The 25,469-nt window shown below is 42.9% G+C and overlaps 2 protein-coding genes and 1 long non-coding RNA gene across 4 annotated transcripts; 2 read left to right on the top strand and 1 right to left on the bottom strand.

Moving 5' to 3' along the window:
- Nucleotides 1-275: 275 nt before the first annotated feature.
- On the top strand, nt 276-3,169 carry LOC115412955 (small cysteine and glycine repeat-containing protein 8-like). The gene is made up of 3 exons (XM_030125644.1): nt 276-472; nt 1,065-1,100; nt 2,734-3,169. The coding sequence occupies exons 1-3, from the start codon at nt 454-456 to the stop codon at nt 2,940-2,942; spliced, it is 264 nt and encodes an 87-aa protein (XP_029981504.1). The 5' UTR covers nt 276-453; the 3' UTR covers nt 2,943-3,169.
- Nucleotides 3,170-5,752: 2,583 nt separating this feature from the next.
- Nucleotides 5,753-25,217, bottom strand: LOC115412954 (2-oxoglutarate dehydrogenase, mitochondrial-like). 2 transcript variants are annotated; one of them, XM_030125642.1, is made up of 4 exons: nt 25,119-25,217; nt 23,618-23,746; nt 23,379-23,529; nt 5,753-5,957 (listed from the first exon to the last, which is right to left on the bottom strand). In XM_030125642.1, exons 2-4 carry the CDS (start codon nt 23,712-23,714, stop codon nt 5,762-5,764), a joined length of 444 nt encoding a protein of 147 aa, XP_029981502.1. In that variant the 5' UTR covers nt 23,715-23,746; nt 25,119-25,217; the 3' UTR covers nt 5,753-5,761. The 2 variants fall into 2 exon arrangements, with proteins under 2 accessions (XP_029981502.1, XP_029981503.1); XM_030125643.1 differs by lacking the exons at nt 23,379-23,529; nt 23,618-23,746; nt 25,119-25,217 and adding exons at nt 6,047-6,197; nt 6,286-6,414; nt 7,753-7,848.
- Nucleotides 11,147-19,221, top strand: LOC115412956 (uncharacterized). The gene is made up of 3 exons (XR_003934408.1): nt 11,147-11,325; nt 17,429-17,464; nt 19,140-19,221. It is a non-coding gene; the product is annotated as an uncharacterized LOC115412956 (long non-coding RNA).
- Nucleotides 25,218-25,469: the final 252 nt, after the last annotated feature.

Raw genomic sequence — 25,469 nt, 5'->3', positions numbered from 1 at the left:
TCTGCAAAAAAAGAGGAAGAAAACAAACAGTTTGCTAGTAGAAGGGGTGGGGCCCAGGAACAGCGGCTGCAGATTACTTGATCAACTCAGTGCTATGACTGAACACCGGCCCCCAAAAAATAAATAAATAAAATATTAAATACATATTTAAAGTGAACTCCAGCCCTCGTGGCCTAAATATTATACCGGCCCACCGGGAATTGTCCCGGTTCTCCCGATTAGCCAGTCCGGGCCTGCATAAACCTAAAGCATATCTGCTGAGTCACATCCAGGAAGTGGGCGTGAACAGAGGACACAGGGAGAGGAAAACCTGTCCAACAGAACGAACACACAGACGCTTCAGACTCATTTTCCTTCAGGTCTTTATTTGAGTCAAAGTCAATGGACTGAAAACAGAACAGAACCCACTGGACCAGAGGTCAGAGGTCGTAGCTGAACTGAAGGACAGACATTATGGACACATCAGCCCCAGGTCAGTGCCGTCTGACAGCAGGAAGTGTCATTCATGATCATTAATGATCATTAATCCTCATTAATTCTATTGGTTGAATTCAGAGCTGGTTCAGTTCACAGATGAATTCTGACCCAGAACAGACTGAGGTCAAAGGTCACAGTTTAATTCTAAAGGATGAAATTTACGATGTTGTTAAAAAAAAAAAAAAACATCAATTTTGCTTTAATTTCCTTCAGACTTGTCACATATAGAGTCAGCTGATATGATGACATCACACACAAACATGATGACATCACACAGACATGATGATGCCACACAAGGCATGATGACATCACACACAGACATGATGATGTCACAAAAATGTCCCACAGAAATGATGACATCACACAGAGACGTGATGACATCACACACATACATGACGTCACACACCGACATGATGACATCATTACACATACATGATGACATCAGCTGGATCCATGACAAAATAAGATACAATATGTGTGAGGGGCGGAGTTTGTTGTATCTGGAACCAGTTGTTTGTGTTGTTTGTTTGTTTACTTGCTTGAATGAATGTAAACAGTGAATGCATGTTGTGTTTGTGTTCCTACAGTTCAAACCAAACAACCAGAGAAGAACCAACAGCACAGTGAGTACACACACACACACACACACACAAAACCTCTGCTGCAGGTTCCACTGTTTCCTCAGGCGACCACTTCCTGATTAGGCGTGTTGCAGCAGACTGTCTTTGAATGGGGGGGGGGGGGGTTTACTGTTGCTGTAGGTGGACCAGGCAGTGGTTCTACATCCCAGGGGGGGGGCTTGTATGCATTCCTCACATTAGCATACAGCAGGTCAACTGTCCTGTTTTTTCCTAGTGGGACAGTTCATTAACTGATGGAATGAAGTCAGAGTACCCCTTAGAGTAACCCTAGACACCTCTGTGTGTGTGTGTGTGGGGGGGGGGGTAACCACAGACAGCTAACCTCTGCATGGCTGTAGGCTAACAGCTGACAGCTAACAGCTAACAGTTGAAGATCCCGGCAGGACACAGTCGCCTTCACAGAAACACTAGCAGTGGTTCACGTACATGATGAGTCTCCAACCTCTAATTTTCCCACAAGCCTTAGCGTCTGCGTCAGCTCTGACAGTAGGAGAACCCGGCACACCCATGTTAGCGTCCAGCACAAGCTGGTTTAGCCTCCGTGAAGAGGTAAAGGCTCCACTCAGAAGATCCGCTGGTGGTTCAGTGCAGACCCCTCGTCCATCTTGTTCTCAAAACGTTCACGTTCCCATATTTATGGTTCGAACTGATGGTTTAAAACAGTTCTGATTGTCTGTTAGCCAAATTTTTCGCCTCGTGTTGGCCTAGCAGCCCCAGTATCTGGTCCTCAGCTCTGTTGGAATGTGGTGCCTTTGTCTTCAGGACCAGAAGTTTTTCTCTTGAATAAACAAGAACTTTAGAAAAAACTTTAGAGGATCTGTGGGAGAGAATAAAAGTGTCAAAAAAAAAAAAAGGTAGAAGATCCGCTCGGTGCTGCGGAGTGACTGGAGCACCAAGTTCAGCCAAAGTTCATGACACAAGAACCTGCACCAACACTGGTCCACCTGCACCAACACTATCTCCAAGATTGCAGAAAAATGGGTGGTAAAGCAGCTGAATGCACACTTAAAGGAAAAAATAAATGAATGAATGAATGAATGAATGAATAAATAAATAAATAAATGATTGAATAAATAAATAAATAAATAAGTAAATGAATAAATAAATAAATAAATAAATGAGTAAATTAATAAATAAATAAATGAATGAATGAATGAATGAATGAATGAATAAATAAGTAAATGAACAAATATATAAATGAATGAATGAATGAATGAATGAATGAATAAATAAATAAATGAATAAATGATAGAATGAATGAATAAATAAATAAATGAATAAATAAATAGGTAAATGAATAAATGTATAAATGAATGAATGAATAAATAAATAGGTAAATGAATAAATATATAAATGAATGAATGAATAAATAAATAAATAAATAAATAAATATGTAAATGAATGAATGAATGAATGAATAACTAAATGAATAAAGAAATAAAGAAATAAAGAAGTAAATAAATAAATAAATAAATAAATAAACCAACCAACAAACAAACAAACACTGACGGTGGTTCTTCAGAACCTGAAGGTGAGTCCACATGAACTGAAGGTCCAGATGGGGTGGGCTTCATGGGGACACTCAGGTTCATATGGTTCTGGTTCTGCTCCACAGGTGGGGAGGAGGATCCAACCCAGTGCTACCGTGCCGATCTGGGTGAAGGAGGAGGAGGGGGAGGAGGAGGAGGAGGAGGAGGAGACGGGGATGGTGGATGTAACTGTCGGGGCTGTCTGTGTGGCTGTGTGGGCTGTCTGGGTGACTGTCAGGACTGTCTGGAATGTCTGTGTGACTGTCTGCGCTGTCTGGGTGACTGTCTGAACTGAGGGTCCAGACCAGGTGGACCACTGCAGGTCCATGGTCCGGTCTTTCAGTCCGTCTGAACCAGATGAAAGCAGTTGGAGGTTTTTGACTCCACCCACAGGCTCCTGTGGGCAGACTTTATCAATCGATAAGTGGTGATTTTCCTGAACCTGAAAGTGTTGATAAGAAGAAAAGTGAATCTTGTTCCTGTAGATGATGAATAAAGCAGGTCCCATCCAGTAAAGACTGATTTAGTGTGAATGAGATTTATTTATACACACTGGGGACACACTGGGGACATACAGGGGACACACAGGGGACATACTGGGGAATTACGGGGACACACTGGGGACATACAGGGGACACACTGGGGACATACAGGGGACATACTGGGGAATTACGGGGACACACTGGGGACATACTGGGGAATTACAAGGGATACACTGGGGACATACTGGGGAATTGCAGAGGACATACTGGGGAATTACAGGGGACATACTGGGGACATACATGGGACATACAGGGGACACACAGGGTACACACAGGAGACACTGGGGACACACAGGGGACATATAGGGGACATACTGGGGAATTACAGGGGACACACTGGGGATATACTGGGGACACACAGGAGACATACAGGGGACACACTGGGGACACACTGCGGACATATAGGATACACTGGGGACATACTGGGGAAACCCACAGTCTGTGGGACAAACAGTTGTCCATGTCCCCAAAGCCATTCTAGTTCATCAATGCCATGATCCAGTTCAATGAGTGTCCCAGCTGAGAGCCTGAAGACAGGTGTGGACAGGTGAGGACAGGTGTCATACTTTCCATCTGTTAAAGCAGATCCACATTTAGATTGAATTTCGTTGGATGAATGACGAGGAAAAGAAGACAAATAATGGAGCATTCACACCCTTACACCTTAAACCTTAAACTCTTGCGCTTCAGTTGGAGCCAATCTCCTTTAATTGTTTTTCACTTCTGTGTTCTTTATTGACAGATTTTTCCACAAAAGGAAAGAAAATAGTCACAACAACAACTATATAACCCCCCCCCCCCCCCCCCAGAGGTGACCACCTAGCTTCGATGCTCCTGCCCCCCCTCCCCCCTCAGACTGGGGTTGGTACCGTTGGTTCTGTGTCCTTCAGTTCTGCAGCTGCTGGTTCCTGTAGAGTTCACTTTGATTTATTTACTGCTTTAGAAACTTTTTCTACCATTAAACCTCCCCCCCCCCGTGTGTTCTGGTCCGCCTGGGCGGGGCCTCCTTCCACCTGGGCGGGGCCTCCTCCAAACCCAGTCCTCTACCGGAGGTCTGGAAGTCTGAGGGTTCTGTTCAGGTTCTTCTGTTCTCTGTCAGACTAGACATTCAGATCCATTCTTACATATTTGAGACCCCACCCACACATGGTCCAGTGGGCGGGGTCATCCTCTGGGTCCAGGTGGGTGGGGTCATGGTTCAGTGGTGAATCCCAAGGTTCCAGGTTCACACCGTCTCCTCACTTGAAGGCCGCGCCCCGGTGGAGTCACAGACGGCCCTTCTGAGCTCAGGTGGTCCTGGACCAGCTGCAGGGGGGCGGGGGGGCTGTCCCCTGTTGCTCCTGTCTCAGAGGATTCTAGGTCCTTTGGCCCACTTTGGCCCACATTGGTCTGAATATGGAACCTTACGGAAGCGTATCGCATTCACACTAAAAAATAAATCCAGCTGTGTTTTTCTGAATTAACGAGATAATTATATCGTAATTATGAGACAAAAAAAATTCGGCTCTTTTTTTCCAAATTAACCGGATAATTATCTCGTAAAAACAGCCAAATTTAATTTTTTTTTTCAGAAAACAGTATCTCATTAATTCGGAAAAACAGAGCCAAATTTTTTTTTTAAAACTTATTTTTTCTCATAATTACCAGATAATTATCTCGTTAATTCGGAAAAACGGAGTTGAATTGTATTTTTTTGTGTGAATGCAATACATTTCCGTAAACCCTAAACTAAAGTCAAACTAATTCTTTGACTGTCACTTTTTTCATATTCAATGAATTCTGTCGTCGTGGTGACATCGGACTAAAGACACTGAAGTTGAAAATGAGTGGAACATAGTTAATTCTTAATACATTCAGTGTTAGTTTGGCATTTGACAGATTCGTGGGAAGGACTGGACTCTTTGGACTGTAAGTCGGACCCCCCCCCAAAAAAATCCCAAAATAATCAGTTGGATGTGTTTGTTCATATATACAGTATCTTTATTGAATGAAGCTAAATAACGGAGAACTTTTCATCCCCTGTTCTGAAAATAAATAAATCATTTTCTGTTTCTGGTGCGGCCGATTTTTCTTCTTCTGTTTCAGAGCAGGACAGTCCGTTTAGCCGCCACCGCCGCAAATAAAATCTAATAAAAACATGAGACGCTTCGATCCGTTTGGCACTGAGAGATAAAAGCTCAGATGAGAAGAAGAATAAGAAAAAGCCCAGAGTTCATGTACGAAACTTCAGCCGCTTCCACAAAAAATACAGAAAAAAACCCAAAAACATCCCAAAAACGACAGGACAAATGTGCCGGAAAGCGTTGCCGTGGTGACTATTGAGATTCTGCAACCGAGCTACAAACTGAACCCGAAAAAAAAGGCAAAACAAGCTTTGATGCGGTCTGTTTGGATCTGGTGTAGTCTGTCTAGACCTGGTGCGGTCTGTTTGGACCTGGTGTGGTCTGTTTAGACCTGGTGCGGTCTGTTTAGACCTGGTGCGGTCTGTTTAGACCTGGTGTGGTCTGTCTAGAAGGCGGAATCGATAAGCAGAATCGTTAAGCAGGCAGGCAAACAATTCCAAGGAATTGAGCTACTGGGATCCGGTTCTCAAAAAGAAGCGGTTCTCGATTCCCGTCCCTAGGTGTCGGAGGACCTTACCCAGGACTCCGTACTCGGACAGGGAGCTGTTGCAGACGGTGCAGGGGGCCTGGTCCGGGGACAGGTGGTTCATGGGGATGCAGATCCTCTTGTCTACGTTCTGGTCGTGGAGAACATGATGGCGGTGGCTGAAAGACGACACACCATTAACATCTGGACTAAACCCTAACCCGGTACCACTGCAGTACAATACGGGGTCCGGTAAAGCCTGCGGTACCTGAAGGTTCTTCGCTCCACGTCCTGTCCTGACAGGCGGATGAGGATCCCCTCCTGCAGCAGAGACCCGAAGGCCATGTACTCGCCCAGAGCCCAGTCCACGGTCCAGTTCTTGATCATCTCTCCGCAGCCTTTCAGGATCCGGCTCAGACCTGGACAGGAACAACATAGACTTAGTCAGTGAGAAGAACCCGGGTACGTCGGCGTCAAACAAAACCTGGCGTCAATAAAAAGTCAGACCTCCGTGGATGGTGAAGTCCTCCCTCGGGACGGACGACGCCATGTGTCTGATGTGGTTCAGGGTTTCCTCGGTCAGACCGGTAGAAGGACAGCTCATGGACTTGGGTTGTCCATCTAGAGTGACAAAACCTGAGAACAACAAACACGACCTGTCAACACACCAAGGAGAACCAGGACCAGACCAGGACCCTGGTCCGATGGGAGAAGAGGTTCAGGACCGACAACAGAGGAGGAGGTTCCACCAACAAACACCAGGAAATAACATACATGGGTCATTCCATATGAAATCAACAGATTTGAAGAAAATTTCCCACCTGACCCTTTCAGATTTTTCTCAATTTTTTACATACTTATAGAACATTATATATGATGGAAAATCCAAAATTTCAAGGCTTAATTGTAAATAGTTCCCAAGTTATGAACATTTGAAGTAGGTAGGGGCTACCCTAAAATTGTGACCAAAATTCAGACTGTAAATGTTCGTCTATTTTCAGGCTTCTATAACTTCTGAACAATAAGAACTAGAAGTCTGAAATTTACAGAATCATTTCACAGGAATCTATAGTCCTATGAAATGTGAAATTGCCCTAAATTTAGACACCAAGCACAACTGGCTAATATAAATCCTTCTATGTTAAACATTCAAATTAAATATGGATGTTTTCAGCTAAAATATGGGATTTATAGAAGAAGAAGATTTAAAGAAGTGTCTTTTATTTTGTGATCCTACCTATCCCACATGCTGATATTGACCTTTGAATCTGAAGGTCGGACAGATATTTTTGATTTTCAGCTGTTCATATATCATACATAACAGAACATAGGACCTTCATTTTCCACAGATCCATTCCCTCAGTAGAGCAGATATAGCACAGAACATTTACAATAACTATGAGGATTAGTTTGTGTGGAATGAGTGGACAAATGTAGCATTTTAGAAGTTCGCCATGGATAAAATCTCAACTTTGTCATTCTCTGTAACATGCAATTATACATTTGAAGTAAATATTTTCATATTTCTTAGGACTATAGATTCCTGTGAAATGATTCTGAACGTTTCAGACCTCTAGCTCTTGTTGTTCAGAAGTTACAGAGGCCTGAAAATAGACCAACATTTACAGTCTCAATTTGGGTCGCAATTTTAGGGTAGGCCCTACCTACTTCAAATGGACAGAACTGTGGAACTATTTACAATTAAGCCTTGACATTTAGGATTTCCCATCATATGTAATGTACTAGAAGTATGTAAAAAATTTAGAAGAATCTGAGAGGGTCAGGTGGAACCACTGGATGAAATTATAATGGAATGACCCATATACATACAAACATAAATGAGGTGCGTGTGCTCAACTCACAACACTTCCTGCTGTTGTGGAAGTGCGTTTGTGTTTGTTGTGTATTTGTTGTTGTGCATTTTCAGATGTGTATGTGTTTGTGTTGGAGGTGGAGGTGAAACCGGTTCCTCACCAGGCCACGGTGAGTCCAACTAGTGCTTGATGTGCAAGATCTTCTCGTCTTTGGAGCGAGCGTACGCCTACTTGCAGATCTTGTCGTACTTGGCGATCTCCTCTTACAGACGCAGAGGATTATGGGTTATGAACTGTTTTGTGTGTTGGACGGTGGTGGACTGTGGCGGACCGCGGTGGACTGTGGTGGACTGTGGTGGACCATGGTGGACTGTGGTGGGGGGTGGTGGTGTTCGTACCTCGTACTCCTGCCTGCTCACCGCTCCCTCTGCGATCAGTTTCTCGGCGTACTTCTGAAGAACCGGCTTCTGCTTCTTGATCTGTTTGTACATCAGCGGTTGCGTGAACATGGGCTCGTCCATCTCATTGTGACCCATCCGGCGGTAACACACCTGCGCACAAACACACCACGTTTACTACAAACTTGTACAAATACGTGACTCAAACTGACCGCTGTGCTGTCGTCCACTGACCAGGTTGACCACCACATCCTTGTGGAACGTGGCTCTCCACTCCGCCGCCACCTTACAGACGTAGATGACGGCTTCGGGGTCGTCGGCATTTTTTTTCCTCACTAAATTTTTTTTTCCTGGTATTTTTTTTTTCCCAGTATTTTTTTGTTTCCTGGTATTTTTTTCCCCTGGTATTTTTTTTTCCTGGTTATTTTTTCCCCCAGAATTTTTTTTCCCACTAAATTTTTTTCCTGGTATTTGTTTTCCCCACAGTATTTTTTTTCCTCACTAAAGTTTTTTTCCTAGTATTTTTTTCCCACCATTTTTTTTCCCGGTATTTTTTCCCCACTGTGACGGCCCCGCACCTTTTGGGCACTAAGGGCACTGTCAGTTTTCTTTTTTCAGATGGAGATGGCCTGATTGATTGCACCTGTGACGGGCCTATTGAAGCAGGTCAACATGGACGCTCACTCTCTCTCTGGTCTGGCCCGGTCTACTCCCTGCCTGGTCTGGTCTGCTCTAGCCTGGTCTGGTCTGGTCTTGGTTCTGCTCGCTGCCCTGCTCTGGTCCTCATGCTCCTCTCGACTGCTGTTTTGTGTTGGAGTATATTGGTTTTGGTTGTTGGTTTGATTTAATAAACTTTTGTTACATTTTTACCACCTCCTCTGTCTCCATCTTTGTCCAACGTCAGTGCCGGGTCGTGACAAGTGGGGGCTCGTCCGTTCCTTGCTCCTGTGAGAAGGGGAGGTTTGTCTTTTATTCAGCTTCACACTATCTGTAGTTCCGTCCGAGTGGGCGGGGACTGCATGGTTTTTGTGAATGACTCAAGTTGTAGTAGTGTCAGGGCCGGACTGAGACTCATTTCCAGCCCCGGAGTTTCATACCTCAGACTGGCCCACTTTAGATCACGACCAATTATTGTTAAAATCATGGAATTATAACCTTACATGTTAGGTCTACACACTGTTCTGCAAAGCCTTGTAATTCAGTGTATTTTCTAAAATATTTCCAATTCAGCGCAAGTAAAGGTTGCTTCACAATGTGGATTTATTTCAACAGTGAGTGCACATTGACATCTCCAACATTATTATTCCTCACAGCACAACAATAACAGAATCTATATTTTTGTTCTTATAAGTGTTAACATTTTTCAAACCTTTAAAATGTTTGAAATGAAATGAAAGAATATATAAAAATATTGAATAAAAAAATAATTAAAAAAAAAAAAAAAAAGCTTGCTGCTTTTTCTAATAACTATTATTTTTGTATCCTCTGCAACAAAAGATTTCCATCACAACTTACTTGCGGTTTGTTCCATCGTTGCTATTGAAAACCTTTGGTATAGTGATATTAGGGGTTTGATGAGGATGATAAGAAAAAAAATATATGTATATCCTGTGACTGAGGGCAAGCAAAGTAATCAAAGCTAACAACAGACTCATCTTCATCTGTCTCCTTTGTGCCTAGTGGTTCAGGGTTGTGCTGCTGAGCTGCTCCTCTGTCATCAGTAGACTCTGCTCTCCCTTTCACACTTCCTCCAGTTTCCCTAGACTCGCCTGCACCTGGATCACAATAAAAAATAATATCTACAGACATTTTGACTGACTTAACTAATTAAGATATTTACATTGGCAAAATATGCAGGCTTATTTCATATTACTTTATGCTATTGCCTTTCAGTTGTGGGCTTTGTGTATTTACTGTCTCACTTTTAATAATAAAAATTAAAATAGGTCAGGACTATGGTTTGGGTATAGAAAGTGGTTTTACTGAAACTAATGCTTGTTCACACAGTCTGTTCCAACAGCTCACCTTTTCCTTCCATCCTGACAGGAACAATCCCCTCATCACTACTGGCTCCTGGCTCTGCTTCTGACACTAAATCACATTTTAAAAATGGTCATAATTCTCAGCACAAATCTTCTGTTTTCAAAGCCTTGGTGTCAGTTTCATTCATGTAGTGCTGAATCATCTAGCATCTCAGAGCACCTTTCATATTGAACAGGCCTACACCATACTCTTCACTGTAGCCCAGGCCCGGACTGGCTAATCGAGAGGACCGGGACAATTCCCGGTGGGCCGGTATAATATTTAGGCCGCGAGGGCTGGAGTTCACTTTAAATATGTATTTACTCTCTGAGCAGTCCTACCTGCCCACTCTGGACTTGTGGGCCCATGGCTGGTGTCTGCTGCTGGATCTGCTTTCTGGCTCTGAGGAGCTACAAGACAAAGTTTCCCAGTTCTGTGGCCTCGCATCATTCTATTATTTAAATTACATAACGTTATGTTCCACGCCACAATGCCACACGATTCATTGACTTGATAATTAACTAACTTGAAAGGTGGTTTACCCGGTTCATTGTCCTCATTAGTTGTTTCCAACCGGGAGGTCGTTTTTGTGAAAAAGTTGCAGATTTTGTCACATTTGGCTGCGTTTGCTTCCAGAGCTTTCCTCTTTTTAATTCTTGCCTTCTCCACTTTTAATTCTTGCCTTCTCCACACCACCCTTGCTCTTTCTATTATCCATGTTTCAAACAGCAAACACAGCTGACCATCCACAGCCTACAGAGCACAGATTGTATATGCTCCACAGCTACAGTACAGAGCTACTAACTATATGCAAGGACATGTTACGTCAGGTCACGGTGTGTCTGCCAAAAAAGAGGAAGAAAAAAACCATCTTGCTAGTAGAGGGGGTGGGGGCCAGGAACAGCTGCTGCAGATTACTTGATCAACTCAGTGCTATGACTTAACACCGGCCCCCAAAAAATAAATAAATAAAATATTAAATACATATTTAAAGTGAACTCCAGCTCTCGCGGCCTAAATATTATACCATTCCACCGGGAATTGTCCCGGTCCTCCCGATTGGCCAATCCGGGCCTGCATAAACCTAAAGCATATGTGGTGAGTCACTTCCAGGAAGTGGGCGTGAACAGAGGACACAGGGAGAGGAAAAACAGTCCAGCAGAACGAACACACAGACGCTTCAGACTCATTTTCCTTCAGGTCTTTATTTGAGTCAAAGTCAATGGACTGAAAACAGAACAGAACCCACTGGACCAGAGGTCAGAGGTCGTAGCTGAACTGAAGGACAGACATTATGGACGCATCAGCCCCAGGTCAGTGCCGTCTGACAGCAGGAAGTGTCATTCATGATCATTAATGATCATTAATCCTCATTAATTCTATTGGTTGAATTCAGAGCTGGTTCAGTTCACAGATGAACTCTGACCCAGAACAGACTGAGGTCAAAGATCACAGTTTAATTCTAAAGGATGAAATTTACGATGTTGTTAAAAAAAACCACATCAATTTTGCTTTAATTTCCTTCAGACTTGTCACATATAGAGTCAGCTGATATGATGACATCACACACAGACATGATGACATCACACATACATGATGACATCACACACAAACATGATGACATCACAGAGACATGAAGATGCCACACAAGGCATGACGACATCACCTAGTCAGTTTTCGGAACATTTTAATACTGCTTTTTTAACTGCTTTTAATCCTAATTTTAACATAGAGGAGCTGGTATCCCATTTTAACCAAACCTGCCAAACTGTCTTGGACTCTGTCGCTCCATTTAAAGTTAAAAAATCCCAGAGTTCACCACAGCCCTGGCTAAATGAGACCACTGCTGAACTGAAAAGAGACTGTAGGAGAAAGGAAAGGCAATGGAAGAAAACAGGCCTACATGTCTTTTTAGAAAATTGGAAAGTTGCAACAAAAAATTATCAAAAAGCAGTTAAGGAAGCAAGAGCGTGTTTTTACTCAAACTTAATTTTAGCGAATCGTTCTAACCCCAGAATTTTATTTAAAGATATAGATTCTATCATTACCCCTTCCCCCTGTCATTTTACTGACACCTCACAGGACATGCGTGAGGTGTTCTTAAAATTCTTTTTTAACAAAATTAAAAACAAACGGCGACAAATCACCCCCACAGATCGTGTTTTAGATACAGGTAGGGAAACTTTTAGTTATTTTAAAATTTTTGAACCAGTTTCACTGTCGTTTTTAACTGAAATAATTTCTCATATGAAATCAGCTACGTGCAGTCTTGATGTCATCCCCACTAAATTTCTTAAAGAGGTTTTAGACACAGTTGGACCCAGTATTTTATCAATCATTAATAAGTCCTTACTACAAGGCACTGTCCCCCCTTCTTTTAAATATGCTGTGGTCCAACCCCTTTTAGGCCGTAAGGTGAACGCCGTATCGTTTCATCCCGTTCCGACAGATGGGGCACTACAATCTTTTTACTCAGTTACAAAGATATATTGTTCCTGAGGTAAATGTCAAAAGTTCTCCATTTGCAATCCTGCAGTTTTTTTTTTAAATCAGTGTTTGAAGTCGGTCCTACTTAACTTTATTCGCGCAATGCTATTGTTATCATACGTGCTGCGGTTTGAGTCACGTGTAACCTGCTGGTCCAATCAGAAAGCGCAAAACATCCAAGATCGCTGCGACCAGGAAGCGAGCTCCCTGTAGTTCGGAGGAGGAAAACACAACGAAAAGTTTTAAAAAGCCAGCAAAAATATGGAATATGCACCTCATATCCGTAAAAAAAGAAAAAATACAGGATTTTTCGGCCAAACGATGGGAAACGTTAAGAAATTGTGTCGAACGATGGCTTTATTTGAGTGGTGAGAGCAGGAGTATAACTGAAACTTATAAACACTATCACTACTGACTTTGACAATGTTCCAGAAGATGCTGGGTTTCATGCAACATGCTACAGACGTTTCGTTGATAAAAAAAGCGATTGGATTCCGCGGAGAAACATACAAGAGAGAGTTCAGATGTCAATAAATCACAGGGAGGCGAGTCTGTGCAAACAGAGGATGCCGGCAGCACCGCAGGATCAACAGGTGAAACTCCGAGGAAGAAATGACGGTTCAGGATGGATCTACCTACTGTCTCATCTGGTCCTGTTCTGCCTGCCTTATGCATAATATGGAAAAAAGTGGATAAATACATCACCGTGTCTGGCAAATGCACAAAGGATCATCTTTCACTGGTACAGACGTTATCAGCAGGTGTGTAAAAAATATATATCTGTCTCTCACACTCTCTTACACTCACACTCACACTGTATATAAGTGTGTAAGTTTATTGTATTCTCTACTACTACTACTACTACTGCTATTACTACTATTACTACTACAGCTATTACTACTATTATTACTGCTACTGCTATTACTACTATTATTACTGCTACTGCTATTACTACTATTATTACTGCTACTGTTATTACTGCTATTACTACTATTATTACTGCTACTGCTACTGTTATTACTGCTATTACTACTACTGCTATTACATCTATTACTACTACTACTGATCATAACTCATTCTCTCTCTCACACACAATGCTGCTTGCAGCTTTGTGAAACTAGGTGTGTGTGTGTTTCAGAAATGAGCCGCCTTCAATGTCTGCTACAAGATCTTCTCTTCTGTGAGCAGATCATCAGGCAAAGAATTAATGAACCACCACCAAACATTCATACACCAGAGTGAGTGGCACTGGGTGAAGTGTCTTGCCCAAAAACACAATGGACTGACTAGGATTCGAACCACCGACCCTGCGGTTATTGGACAACCTGCTCTATCATCTGAGCCATGGCCACCCAGTCTTGCTGACAATGTCTCATTATTGCTCCTTGGTAGTTTGCCCTATCCACGCCTCCAACATGTGATGCTCTACACCAGGGGTGTCAAACTCATTTCAGTTCAGAGGCCACATTCAGCCAACTTTGATCTGAAGTGGGCCAAGCCAGTAAAATAGTAACATAATAATATATAAATACTGTAAACTCCAAACTTTTCTCTATGTCTTAGAGTGAAAAAGTAAAATTACATTATGAAAATGTTATTATTTGCAAACTATTCTTTCAAACATTGTGACTAACATGAACAAACTGAAAAAATAAGTGTAATTTTAACAATATTATGCTTCAGTTTATCATTTACACATGTACATTATATAAAACTTACAGATCCCAGTAGGTCTACAAATACACAAAACATTTATTAACAGGTGGAATACTGTTAAAATTGCACTTACTTCTCTTAAAACATTTCAGGTTGTTCATATTTTTTGTAAAATTATATTTTGCTTTATTGCAAATACAGGAAAATATTTACATTTACAAAGAGAAAAATATGGAGTTATGAGTATTTATAGGTTATTGGGTAGGATTTTACTGATCTGACTCATTTGAGATTGAATTGGTCTGAATGTGGAACCTGAACTAAAAGGACTGTTAATATTTTTGTGGAATTTTAGCATTTCACTAATTCATCCCAAGGGCCAGACTGGACCCTTTTGCCCCCGGGCCGCATGTTTGACACCTGTGCTCTACACCAACACTGCAAAAGGGCAAACTACCAAACAGCAATAATGAGACATTGTCTGAAAGGTATTATGTGTGTACCCTCACCCATTGGTAGTGGATGGCACATTGAGGATGGGGAGTTAACAGTGACCTGGATGACTACAAATCCTGCTCCTCAAAGTGTTTTGCAGTTCATCCACTGCACTTGGAAACAAGGCAAATAAAATGTGATACAGACAGGTGTTCGTGTATGTCAGCAAGACTGTCTTGCACTGATTTGTGTAGGTGCCAGCACTGTGTGAACGTTCAGAAGGAAACAGAAGATACAGCTACATGGGATGATGTTTCTGACAGTGATGGTGATGATTAGACATGTTATAGAACCATGAAATATCCTCTAAAAAAACATCCATGGAACAAAAATAAAAGTTTACGGTGTACTGTGTAAAAAACCAGACCGAGATCTATTAAAAAACATGTATTGTTACATGGCAAATGCATCATTGTTAAGAGAAGAAAAGAAACCCTGCAACTGTAAACACTGTAAATGTCAAACAATGCTGTTACATTGATGTATGTGTGTTTGTGTGTGGCAAAATTCACCATGTGTAATATGTGGCAGTATCAGTAGAAGCTTTTTCCCACAAATTTCCAAGATTTCATGGTCTAAATTTACATTGCATGGTAATAATTCATCAAGACTTGTCTAAAATGTTAATATGTATAAATATCAATTTGTGAGAGTTTTTGTGTAGCTAAAATGAATGTTGATAAATAAAACAAGTGAATCTAGCATCACAGAATTTTCGTTTTTTAATTTTATATTCATATAGATTTATGGCTTGTGACAAAAAACTGCAGGATATATTGCGGAGAACTTTTAACCCAAAGTCCATGAGGATATAATCTAAACAAAAATGCATTTAAAAAGTAGTGCCCAGACACGGGAACGAAAATCATTTTCTAGCCACTTTTCATGGTTCACCTTATGGCCTATTTTAAAGAAACCAAACCTTGATCCCTCTGATCTTAATAATTTTAGACCTATTTCTAAACTCCCATTTTTATCTAAAGCTTTAGAGAAAGTAGTTTCAACCCAGCTTTTAGCTTTTATGTCTCATTACAACCTCTTTGAGAAATTTCAGTCTGGTTTTAGACCTTTACACAGTACAGAAACTGCCCTCCTCAAGGTCACCAATGACCTTCTTTTAACAGCTGACAGAGGAGAGAGTGCTATTTTAATTCTTTTAGATCTCAGTGCTGCCTTTGACACTGTGGATCATAATATTTTAATCGAACGTCTTAGAACCTGGGTTGGCATCAGAGACACTGCTCTTAACTGGTTTTATTCTTACCTTTTAGATAGAACCTTTGCGGTCACCATAGGCAACCACACATCCTCCAAAGCCCAGATTGCCTGTGGTGTACCGCAGGGTTCAGTTTTAAGCCCGATTTTATTTTCTATTTATATGCGCCCACTTGGTGAGATTTTTAAACGCCACAACGTCTCCTTTCATTGCTACGCGGACGACACACAGATATACCTGCCCCTGAGACCGGATGACCCCAGAAGCCTAACTGCTGTGTCTGACTGCCTCAATGATGTAAGCTGTTAGATGGCCCAGAACTTCCTTCAACTGAACAGCTCCAAATCAGAAGTCATACTGTTCGGTCCACTAAACTCTACCATTGCAATAAAAAATAGCCTCGGTCCCCTCTCCTCAAACATTACTCCCACTGCAAGAAATCTCGGGGTAATATTTGACTCAGACCTCTCCTTCAAACTACACATAAATAAAGTTATCCAATCCTGTTTTCTCCAGCTACGAACTATTTCCAAAATCAAACCAATAGTCCCACACCACGACCTGGAAACAATCATCCATTCATTCATATTCACCAGACTTGACTACTGTAATTCACTTCTGTCCGGCATCAGCCAAAAATCACTGTCTCGCCTCCAACTGGTCCAGAATGCAGCAGCTAGGCTTCTCACTGGTTTTAGCAGACAACATCATATCACTCCCATCCTCACATCCCTCCACTGGCTCCCTGTATGTTTCAGAATTGATTTTAAGATTTTACTGATCACTTTTAAAGCTCGAATGGGCCTGGCCCCAAGTTATATAGAAGAAATGCTAGTTGACTACGAGCCAGCACGCAGCCTTAGATCCTCGGGCAGAGGGCTCCTAGCTGTTCCAAAGTCGAGGCTTAAATCAAAAGGTGACCGGGCATTTTCCATCAGGGCCCCTCAACTTTGGAACGGCCTGCCTGAGGAGATAAGGCTTGCGGAATCAGTAGCATCTTTTAAATCACTTCTTAAAACACATTTTTATAGACTTGCTTTTATGTGATGTCTGTCCCCTTCTTAACCTTAATTTTTAATTTTAATTTTAAATTTGATCTTGTTTGATAATTAACTTGTTCATACATCTCTCTAATTGTGTTGCTTGTTTTAGTGTTTTTATTTTCTTCGTGTATCCTGCTGTTGTGCCCTCTGTCAAAGCACTTTGTAAACTTTGTTTTTAAAGGTGCTATACAAATAAAGTTATTATCATTATTATTATTATTATTATTATTATTATTATCACACACAGACATGACGATGTCACAAAAATGATGTCACACAGAAATGATGACATCCCACACAGATGTGATGACATCACACACATACATGATGTCACACACCGACATGATGACATCATTACACATACATGATGACATCAGCTGGATCCATGACAAAATAAGATACAATATGTGTGAGGGGCGGAGTTTGTTGTATCTGGAACCAGTCGTTTGTGTTGTTTGTTTGTTTACTTGCTTGAATAAATGTAAACAGTGAATGCATGTTGTGTTTGTGTTCCTACAGTTCAAACCAAACAACCAGAGAAGAACCAACAGCACAGTGAGTACACACACACACACACACACACACACACACACACAAAACCTCTGCTGCAGGTTCCACTGGTTCCTCAGGCGATCACTTCCTGATTAGGCGTGTTGCAGCAGACTGTCTTTGAATGGGGGGGGGGTCACTGTTGCTGTAGGTGGACCAGGCAGTGGTTCTACATCCCGGGGGGGGGGGGGGGGGGGGGGGGGGGCTTGTATGCATTCCTCACATTAGCATACAGCAGGTCAACTGTCCTGTTTTTTGCTAGTGGGACAGTTCATGAACTGATGGAATGAAGTCAGAGTACCCCTTAGAGTAACCCTAGACACCTCTGTGTGTGTGTGTGGGGGGGTAACCACAGACAGCTAACCTCTGCATGGCTGTAGGCTAACGGCTGACAGCTAACAGCTAACAGTTGAAGATCCCGGCAGGACACAGTCGCCTTCACAGAAACACTAGCAGTGGTTCACGTACATGATGAGTCTCCGACCTCTAATTTTCCCACAAGCCTTAGCGTCTGCGTCGGCTCTGACAGTAGGAGAACCCGGCACACCCACGTTAGCGTCCGGCACAAGCTGGTTTAGCCTCTGTGAAGAGGTAAAGGCTCCACTCAGAAGATCCGCTGGTGGTTCAGTGCAGACCCCTCGTCCATCTTGTTCTCAAAACGTTCACGTTCCCATATTTATGGTTCAAACTGATGGTTTAAAACAATTCTGATTGTCTGTGAGCCAAATTTTTCGCCTCGCGTTGGCCTAGCAGCCCCAGTATCTGGTCCTCAGCTCTGTTGGAATGTGGTGCCTTTGTCTTCAGGACCAGAAGTTTTTCTCTTGAATAAACAAGAACTTTAGAAAAACTTTAGAGGATCTGTGGGAGAGAATAAAAGTGTCAAAAAAAAAAAGGTAGAAGATCCGCTCGGTGCTGCGGAGCGACTGGAGCACCAAGTTCAGCCAAAGTTCATGACACAAGAACCTGCACCAACACTGGTCCACCTGCACCCACACTGGTCCACCTGCACCAACACTGGTCCACCTGCACCCACACTATCTCCAAGATTGCAGAAAAATGGGTGGTAAAGCAGCTGAATGCACACTCAAACGAAAAAATAAATGAATAAATAAATAAATAAATGAATGAATGAATGAATGAATAAATAAAAATAAATAAGTAAATGAATAAATAAATAAATGAATGAATAAATAAATAAATAAATAAGTAAATGAATGAATAAATAAATGAATAAATAAAGAAAATAAATAAATAAATAAATAAATAAATAAATGAATAAATAAATAAATAAATGAATGAATAAATGAATAAATGAATGAATGAATGAATGAATAAATACATAAATAAATGAATAAATGAATGAATAAGTAAATGAATAAATATATAAATGAATGAATAAATAAATAAATAAATGATAGAATGAATGAATGAATAAATGAATGAATGAATGAATGAATAAATAAATAGGTAAATGAATAAATATATAAATGGATGAATGAATAAATAAATAAATGAATAACTAAATGAATAAATAAATAAATAAAGACGTAAATAAATAAATAAACAAACACTGACGGTGGTTCTGCAGAACCTGAAGGTGAGTCCACCTGAACTGAAGGTCCAGATGGGGTGGGCTTCATGGGGACACTCAGGTTCATATGGTTCTGGTTCTGCTCCACAGGTGGGGAGGAGGATCCGACCCAGTGCTACTGTGCCGATCTGGGTGAAGGAGGGGGAGGAGGAGGAGAAGGGGGAGGAGGAGGAGAAGGAGGAGGAGGAGGAGAGGGAGGGGATGGTGGATGTAACGCTTTGGTCTGTCTGTGTGGTGGTCTGTATGGCTGTCTGGGCTGTCTGGAATGTCTGTGTGACTGTCAGGACTGTCTGGAATGTCTGTGTGACTGTCTGGACTGAGGGTCCAGACCAGGTGGACCACTGCAGGTCCATGGTCCGGTCTTTCAGTCCGTCTGAACCAGATGAAAGCAGTTGGAGGTGTTTGACTCCACCCACAGGCTCCACCCACAGGCTCCTGTGGGCAGACTTTATCAATCGATAAGTGGTGATTTTCCTGAACCTGAAAGTGTCGATAAGAAGAAAAGTGAATCTTGTTCCTATAGATGATGAATAAAGCAGGTCCCATCCAGTAAAGACTGATTTAGTGTGAATGAGATTTATTTATACACACTGGGGACACATTGGGGACATACAGGGGACACACAGGGGACATACTGGGGAATTACAGGGGACACACTGGAGACATACAGGGGACATACTGGGGAATTACGGGGACACACTGGGGACATACAGGGGAAACACAGGACACACTGGGGACATACATGGGACATACAGGGGACACACAGGGTACACACAGGAGACACTGGGGACACACAGGGGACATATAGGGGACATACTGGGGATATACTGGGGACATACAGGGGACACACAGGAGACACACTGGAGACATACAGGGGACACACTGGAGACACTGGGGACATACTGGGGAAACCCACAGTCTGTGGGACAAACAGTTGTCCTTTTCCCCAAAGCCATTGTAGTTCATCAATGCCATGATCCAGTTCAATGAGTGTCCCAGCTGAGAACCTGAAGACAGGTGAGGATAGGTGAGGACAGGTGTGGACAGGTGAGGACAGGTGTCATACTTTCCATCTGTTAAAGCAGATCCACATTTAGGTTGAATTTCCTTTGATGAATGATGAGGAAAGAAGACAAATAATGGAGCATTCACACCCTTAAACCTTAAACCCTTAAACCTTAAACTCTTGCGCTTCAGTTGGAGCCAAACTCCTTTAATTGTTTTTCAGGGTCAGGGGTCAGGGGTCAGGGGTCAGGGGTCAGGGGTCAGGGTCAGTTCCAGGGGTCAGGGTCAGGGGTCTACTGCTGATCCTTGAATGCGTCCAGGTCGAAGGCGGTGTCCAGGAAACCTCTCAGCTCCATCAGGTGAGTGTTTTTGTTTCCTGTGGCCGGAGCTGCAGCCGGTTCTCTGCCCGCGTACCTGGACCAGAACAAGAACAGAACCAGGTCAGAGTCCCACACCACAATAATAATAATAATAATAAGAAGAAGAAACCATCAGACTTGTGTAGCTCTTTTTGTGGACACCCAAAGATGCTTCCCAAACAAACAGAACAGATTACAGAGCGGCTGAAGAAAAGGCCAGTGTGAACAGGTGAGTTTCAGTGATTTGATGTTTTGTTTTGAGTCTGAGTTCCTGAGGTTTGGTGGGAGTGAGTTCCATAGAGTGGGGGGGTGGGGGTGGGGCTGCAGCGAAGGCTCGGTCCCCCAAGGTCCAGTGCTTTGTCCTAGTGGTGGGAGTGAGGAGGTGAGTGTTGGGGTGGGGGTGGGGGGGCAGTGCTGCTGAAGGAGGTCAGTCACTTCAGTTTTTGTAGATGGGAGGGGGGCAGAGCACAGGAGGACACTGCAGTCATGAGTCTGGAGGAGATGAACACATGAAGGAGGAGTTCAGCAGCGGATTATGAGAGGGAGGGGGGAGACGAGCGATGTTTGGGAGGTGGAAACAGATGTTCTGGAGATATGACTGATGAGAGGGTGGAGTCCATGATCAAACCGAGGTTAGGCCGTCTCAAAAATCATTGTTCTCTTCAGATCACGGTGTTATTTAAACCAGTTAATCTCCAACATAATAATAGCCCCCCAAAAAGTTTCAGCAAAATCCATCAACATTTGACCCCCCCATCACCACAAAGTATGAAGGGCCCGTCAAAAAACGGCAAAAAATACTGTTTTTAAATGCATTCCCATGCTGAATGGATACTAAATGGATACTGAAGTGCCTAAAGTCCAGACATCCATACTGAGTTACATGTGGAACCTGACTGAGTCACATGTGGAACCTGACTGAGTCTACTGTAGAACCTGACTGTGTCACATGTGGAACCTGACTGAGTCTACTGTAGAACCTGACTGTGTCACATGTGGAACCTGACTGAGTCTGCTGTGGAACTGAGTCTGTTTGATACAGAAGGACCAACAGAAACCAAAGCAGCCATGGCAACACAACTGCAGCACAGAGAAATGACCCAGAGGAGCAGAAGATAGACCTGGAACCACACAGAAGGACCTACTCCAGAACATGGGGGTGGGGCCTTTAGGCCATGGGGGAGGGGCCTTTAGCCCATGGGGGTGGGACCTTTGGGGGTGGAGTTTACATGTTCTCCCTGTGTCCGCGTGGGTTCTCTCTGGTACTCTGGCTCCTCCCACCATGCAAACACATGCTCTGATAGGTTAATGGGTTAATCTAAATCCCCCATAGGTGTGAATGTGACAGTGGTTGTTTGTCTCTATATGTTCAGTCCGTGATGAACTGGTCACATGTCCAGGGTGAACCCCACCTTCACCCCAATGTAGCTGGGATAGGCTCCACCCCCATGACCCTCGTGAGGATAAAGTGGGTTCAGAAAATGAATGAATGAATGAATGTGTGGTAGCTGTCTGTGTTAACGCTGCTGCAGACAGGTGTTCAGGACATCCCAGATGATGCCAGTGCATCCATGGATGGAGCCCACCGAGGGAACATGGTTCCACAGAGGGAACATGGTTCCACAGAATCAAACTACCAGAGTTTAAAAGAATGAAATGGAAGAGAAACTCTAGAGTCAGTAATATGTGAATAAAGTGTGAAGTGCACATGTATAAAAGTATGTCCAGATGATCAGAACCATGTCATCATTAAAGTCTTCCTTAAATCTTGTATTTATCTTTATTATTTCAGTGTTCATCTGTATTTGTCTGGGACTCAAACCTGTATTTTACTAAAGGGGGTTTAGAAAATAGATATTGTGTTCAACTAGATTTACTGTTCTCAACTTCTTTCTATTTCCAGTTTTTAGCCTATAATTGAGTTATTTTATCTTAAAATCACCTTATTTTCACTTCTATATCAGCTGATACAAAAACCTGCATGCAGTGAAAGTGAAACTTAAGACGCTTTACTAGTTCCTCTATTGCCACATGTCCACTACGTCAAACCAGTTTGACTCGGCTCGTCTCCCATTGTTGTGCACCTCATTTCCTTTCCCTTTCCTTCAGAAACTTGTATTTGGGTACGTTTGTTTCCCACACCGGAACAGGAACTGGGCCCGGCATTCACTCTGCTGCTACATTCACAAGCGCCGCTAAGTAGAGAATCAAATATGTGACATTTCTGTAAATGAATCACATGTGGACAAATGTTTGAACAGATTGGAGGGATTCCACCCTTTAGAAGAAATGGAAGCTTTGACAGTGTTCAACTGGACCTGGTGTGGTCTGTTTGTACCTGGTGTGGTCTGTCTAGACCTGGTGTGGTCTGTCTAGACCTAGTGCGGTCTGTTTGGACCTGGTGTAGTCTGTTTAGACCTAGTGTGGTCTGTCTAGACCTAGTGCGGTCTGTTTGGACCTGGTGTGGTCTGTCTAGACCTGGTGCGGTCTGTTTGGACCTGGTGTGGTCTGTTTAGACCTGGTGTGGTCTGTTTAGACCGTTTCTGTCTCAACATCATGTTGTCTACATTCTGACCAAAACAATGCAGCGTACGTGTGACATCATCGCACATGCGCAACGAAGGCGGAATCGATAAGCAGAATCGTTAAGCAGGCAGGCAAACAATTCCAAGGAATTGAGCTACTGGGATCCGGTTCTCAAAAAGAAGCGGTTCTCGATTCCCGTCCCTAGGTGTCGGAGGACCTTACCCAGGACTCTGTACTCGGACAGGGAGCTGTTGCAGACGGTGCAGGGGGCCTGGTCCGGGGACAGGTGGTTCATGGGGATGCAGATCCTCTTGTCCACGTTGTGGTCGTGGAGAACGTGATGGCGGTGGCTGAAAGACGACACAACGTTAACATCTGGACTAAACCCTAACCCGGTACCACTGCAGTACAATACGGGGTCCGGTAAAGCCTGCGGTACCTGAAGGTTCCTCGCTCCACGTCCTGTCCCGACAGGCGGATGTGGATCCCCTCCTGCAGCAGAGACCCGTAGACCATGTACTTGCCCAGAGCCCAGTCCACGGTCCGGTTCTTGATCATCTCTCCGCGGCCCTTCAGGATCCGACTCAGACCTGGACAGGAACAACACAGACTTAGTCCATGAGAAGAACCCGGGTACGTCAGCGTCAAACAAAACCTGGCGTCAATAAAAAGTCAGACCTCCGTGGATGGTGAAGTCCTCCACCAGGATGGACGACGCCATGTGTCTAATGTGGTTCAGGGTTTCCTCGGTCAGACCGGTAGAAGGACAGCTCATGGACTTGGGTTGTCCATCTAGAGTGACAAAACCTGAGAACAACAAACATGACCTGTCAACACACCAAGGAGAACCAGAACCAGGACCAGACCAGGACCCTGGTCCGATGGGAGAAGAGGTTCAGGACCGACAACAGAGGAGGAGGTTCCACCAACAAACACCAGGAAATAACATACATGGGTCATTCCATATGAAATCAACAGATTTGAAGAAAATTTCCCACCTGACCCTTTCAGATTTTTCTCAATTTTTTACATACTTATAGAACATTATATATGATGGAAAATCCAAAATTTCAAGGCTTAATTGTAAATAGTTCCCAAGTTATGACCATTTGAAGTAGGTAGGGGCTACCCTAAAATTGTGACCAAAATTCAGACTGTAAATGTTCGTCTATTTTCAGGCTTCTATAACTTCTGAACAACAAGAACTAGAAGTCTGAAATTTACAGAATCATTTCACAGGAATCTATAGTCCTATGAAATGTGAAACTGCCCTAAATTTAGACACCAAGCACAACTGGCTAATATAAATCCTTCTATGTTAAACATTCAAATTAAATATGGATGTTTTCAGCTAAAATATTGGCTTTATAGAAGCCAGTTGTGCTTGGTGTCAAAATTTGGGTCACTTCCTGTCCTTTCACATGGTGTCTTTTATTTTGTGATCCTACCTATCCCACATGCTGATATTGACCTTTGAATCTGAAGGTCGGACAGATATTTTTGATTTTCAGCTGTTCATATATCATACATAACAGAACATAGGACCTTCATTTTCCACAGATCCATTCCCTCAGTAGAGCAGATATAGCACAGAACATTTACAATAACTATGAGGATTAGTTTGTGTGGAATGAGTGGACAAATGTAGCATTTTAGAAGTTCGCCATGGATAAAATCTCAACTTTGTCATTCTCTGTAACATGCAATTATACATTTGAAGTAAATATTTTCATATTTCTTAGGACTATGGATTCCTGTGAAATGATTCTGAACGTTTCAGACCTCTAGCTCTTGTTGTTCAGAAGTTACAGAGGCCTGAAAATAGACCAACATTTACAGTCTCAATTTGGGTCGCAATTTTAGGGTAGGCCCTACCTACTTCAAATGGACAGAACTGTGGAACTATTTACAATTAAACCTTGACATTTAGGATTTCCCATCATATGTAATGTACTAGAAGTATGTAAAAAATTTAGAAAAATCTGAGAGGGTCAGGTGGAACCACTGGATGAAATTATAATGGAATGACCCATATACATACAAACATAAATGAGGTGCGTGTGCTCAACTCACAACACTTCCTGCTGTTGTGGAGGTGCGTTTGTGTTTGTTGTGTATTTGTTGTTGTGCATTTTCAGATGTGTATGTGTTGGAGGTGGAGGTGGAACCGGTTCCTCACCAGGCCACGGTGAGTCCAACCAGTGCTTGATGTGCAAGATCTTCTCGTCTTTGGAGCGAGCGTACGCCTACTCGCAGATCTTGTCGTACTTGGTGATCTTCTCTTACGGACGCAGAGGATTATGGGTTATGAACTGTTTTGTGTGTTGGACTGTGGTGGACTGTGGCGGACCATGGTGGACTGTGGTGGGGGATGGTGTTGTTCGTACCTCGTACTCCTGCCTGCTCACCGCTCCCTCTGCGATCAGTTTCTCGGCGTACTTCTGAAGAACCGGCTTCTGCTTCTTGATCTGTTTGTACATCAGCGGTTGCGTGAACATGGGCTCGTCCATCTCATTGTGACCCATCCGGC

Source organism: Sphaeramia orbicularis, chromosome 21 (assembly GCF_902148855.1).
Source record: "Sphaeramia orbicularis chromosome 21, fSphaOr1.1, whole genome shotgun sequence".
In the NCBI taxonomy this organism is placed as follows: Eukaryota; Metazoa; Chordata; class Actinopteri; order Kurtiformes; family Apogonidae; genus Sphaeramia; species Sphaeramia orbicularis.
This window is presented reverse-complemented; position numbering and strand designations above follow the sequence as displayed.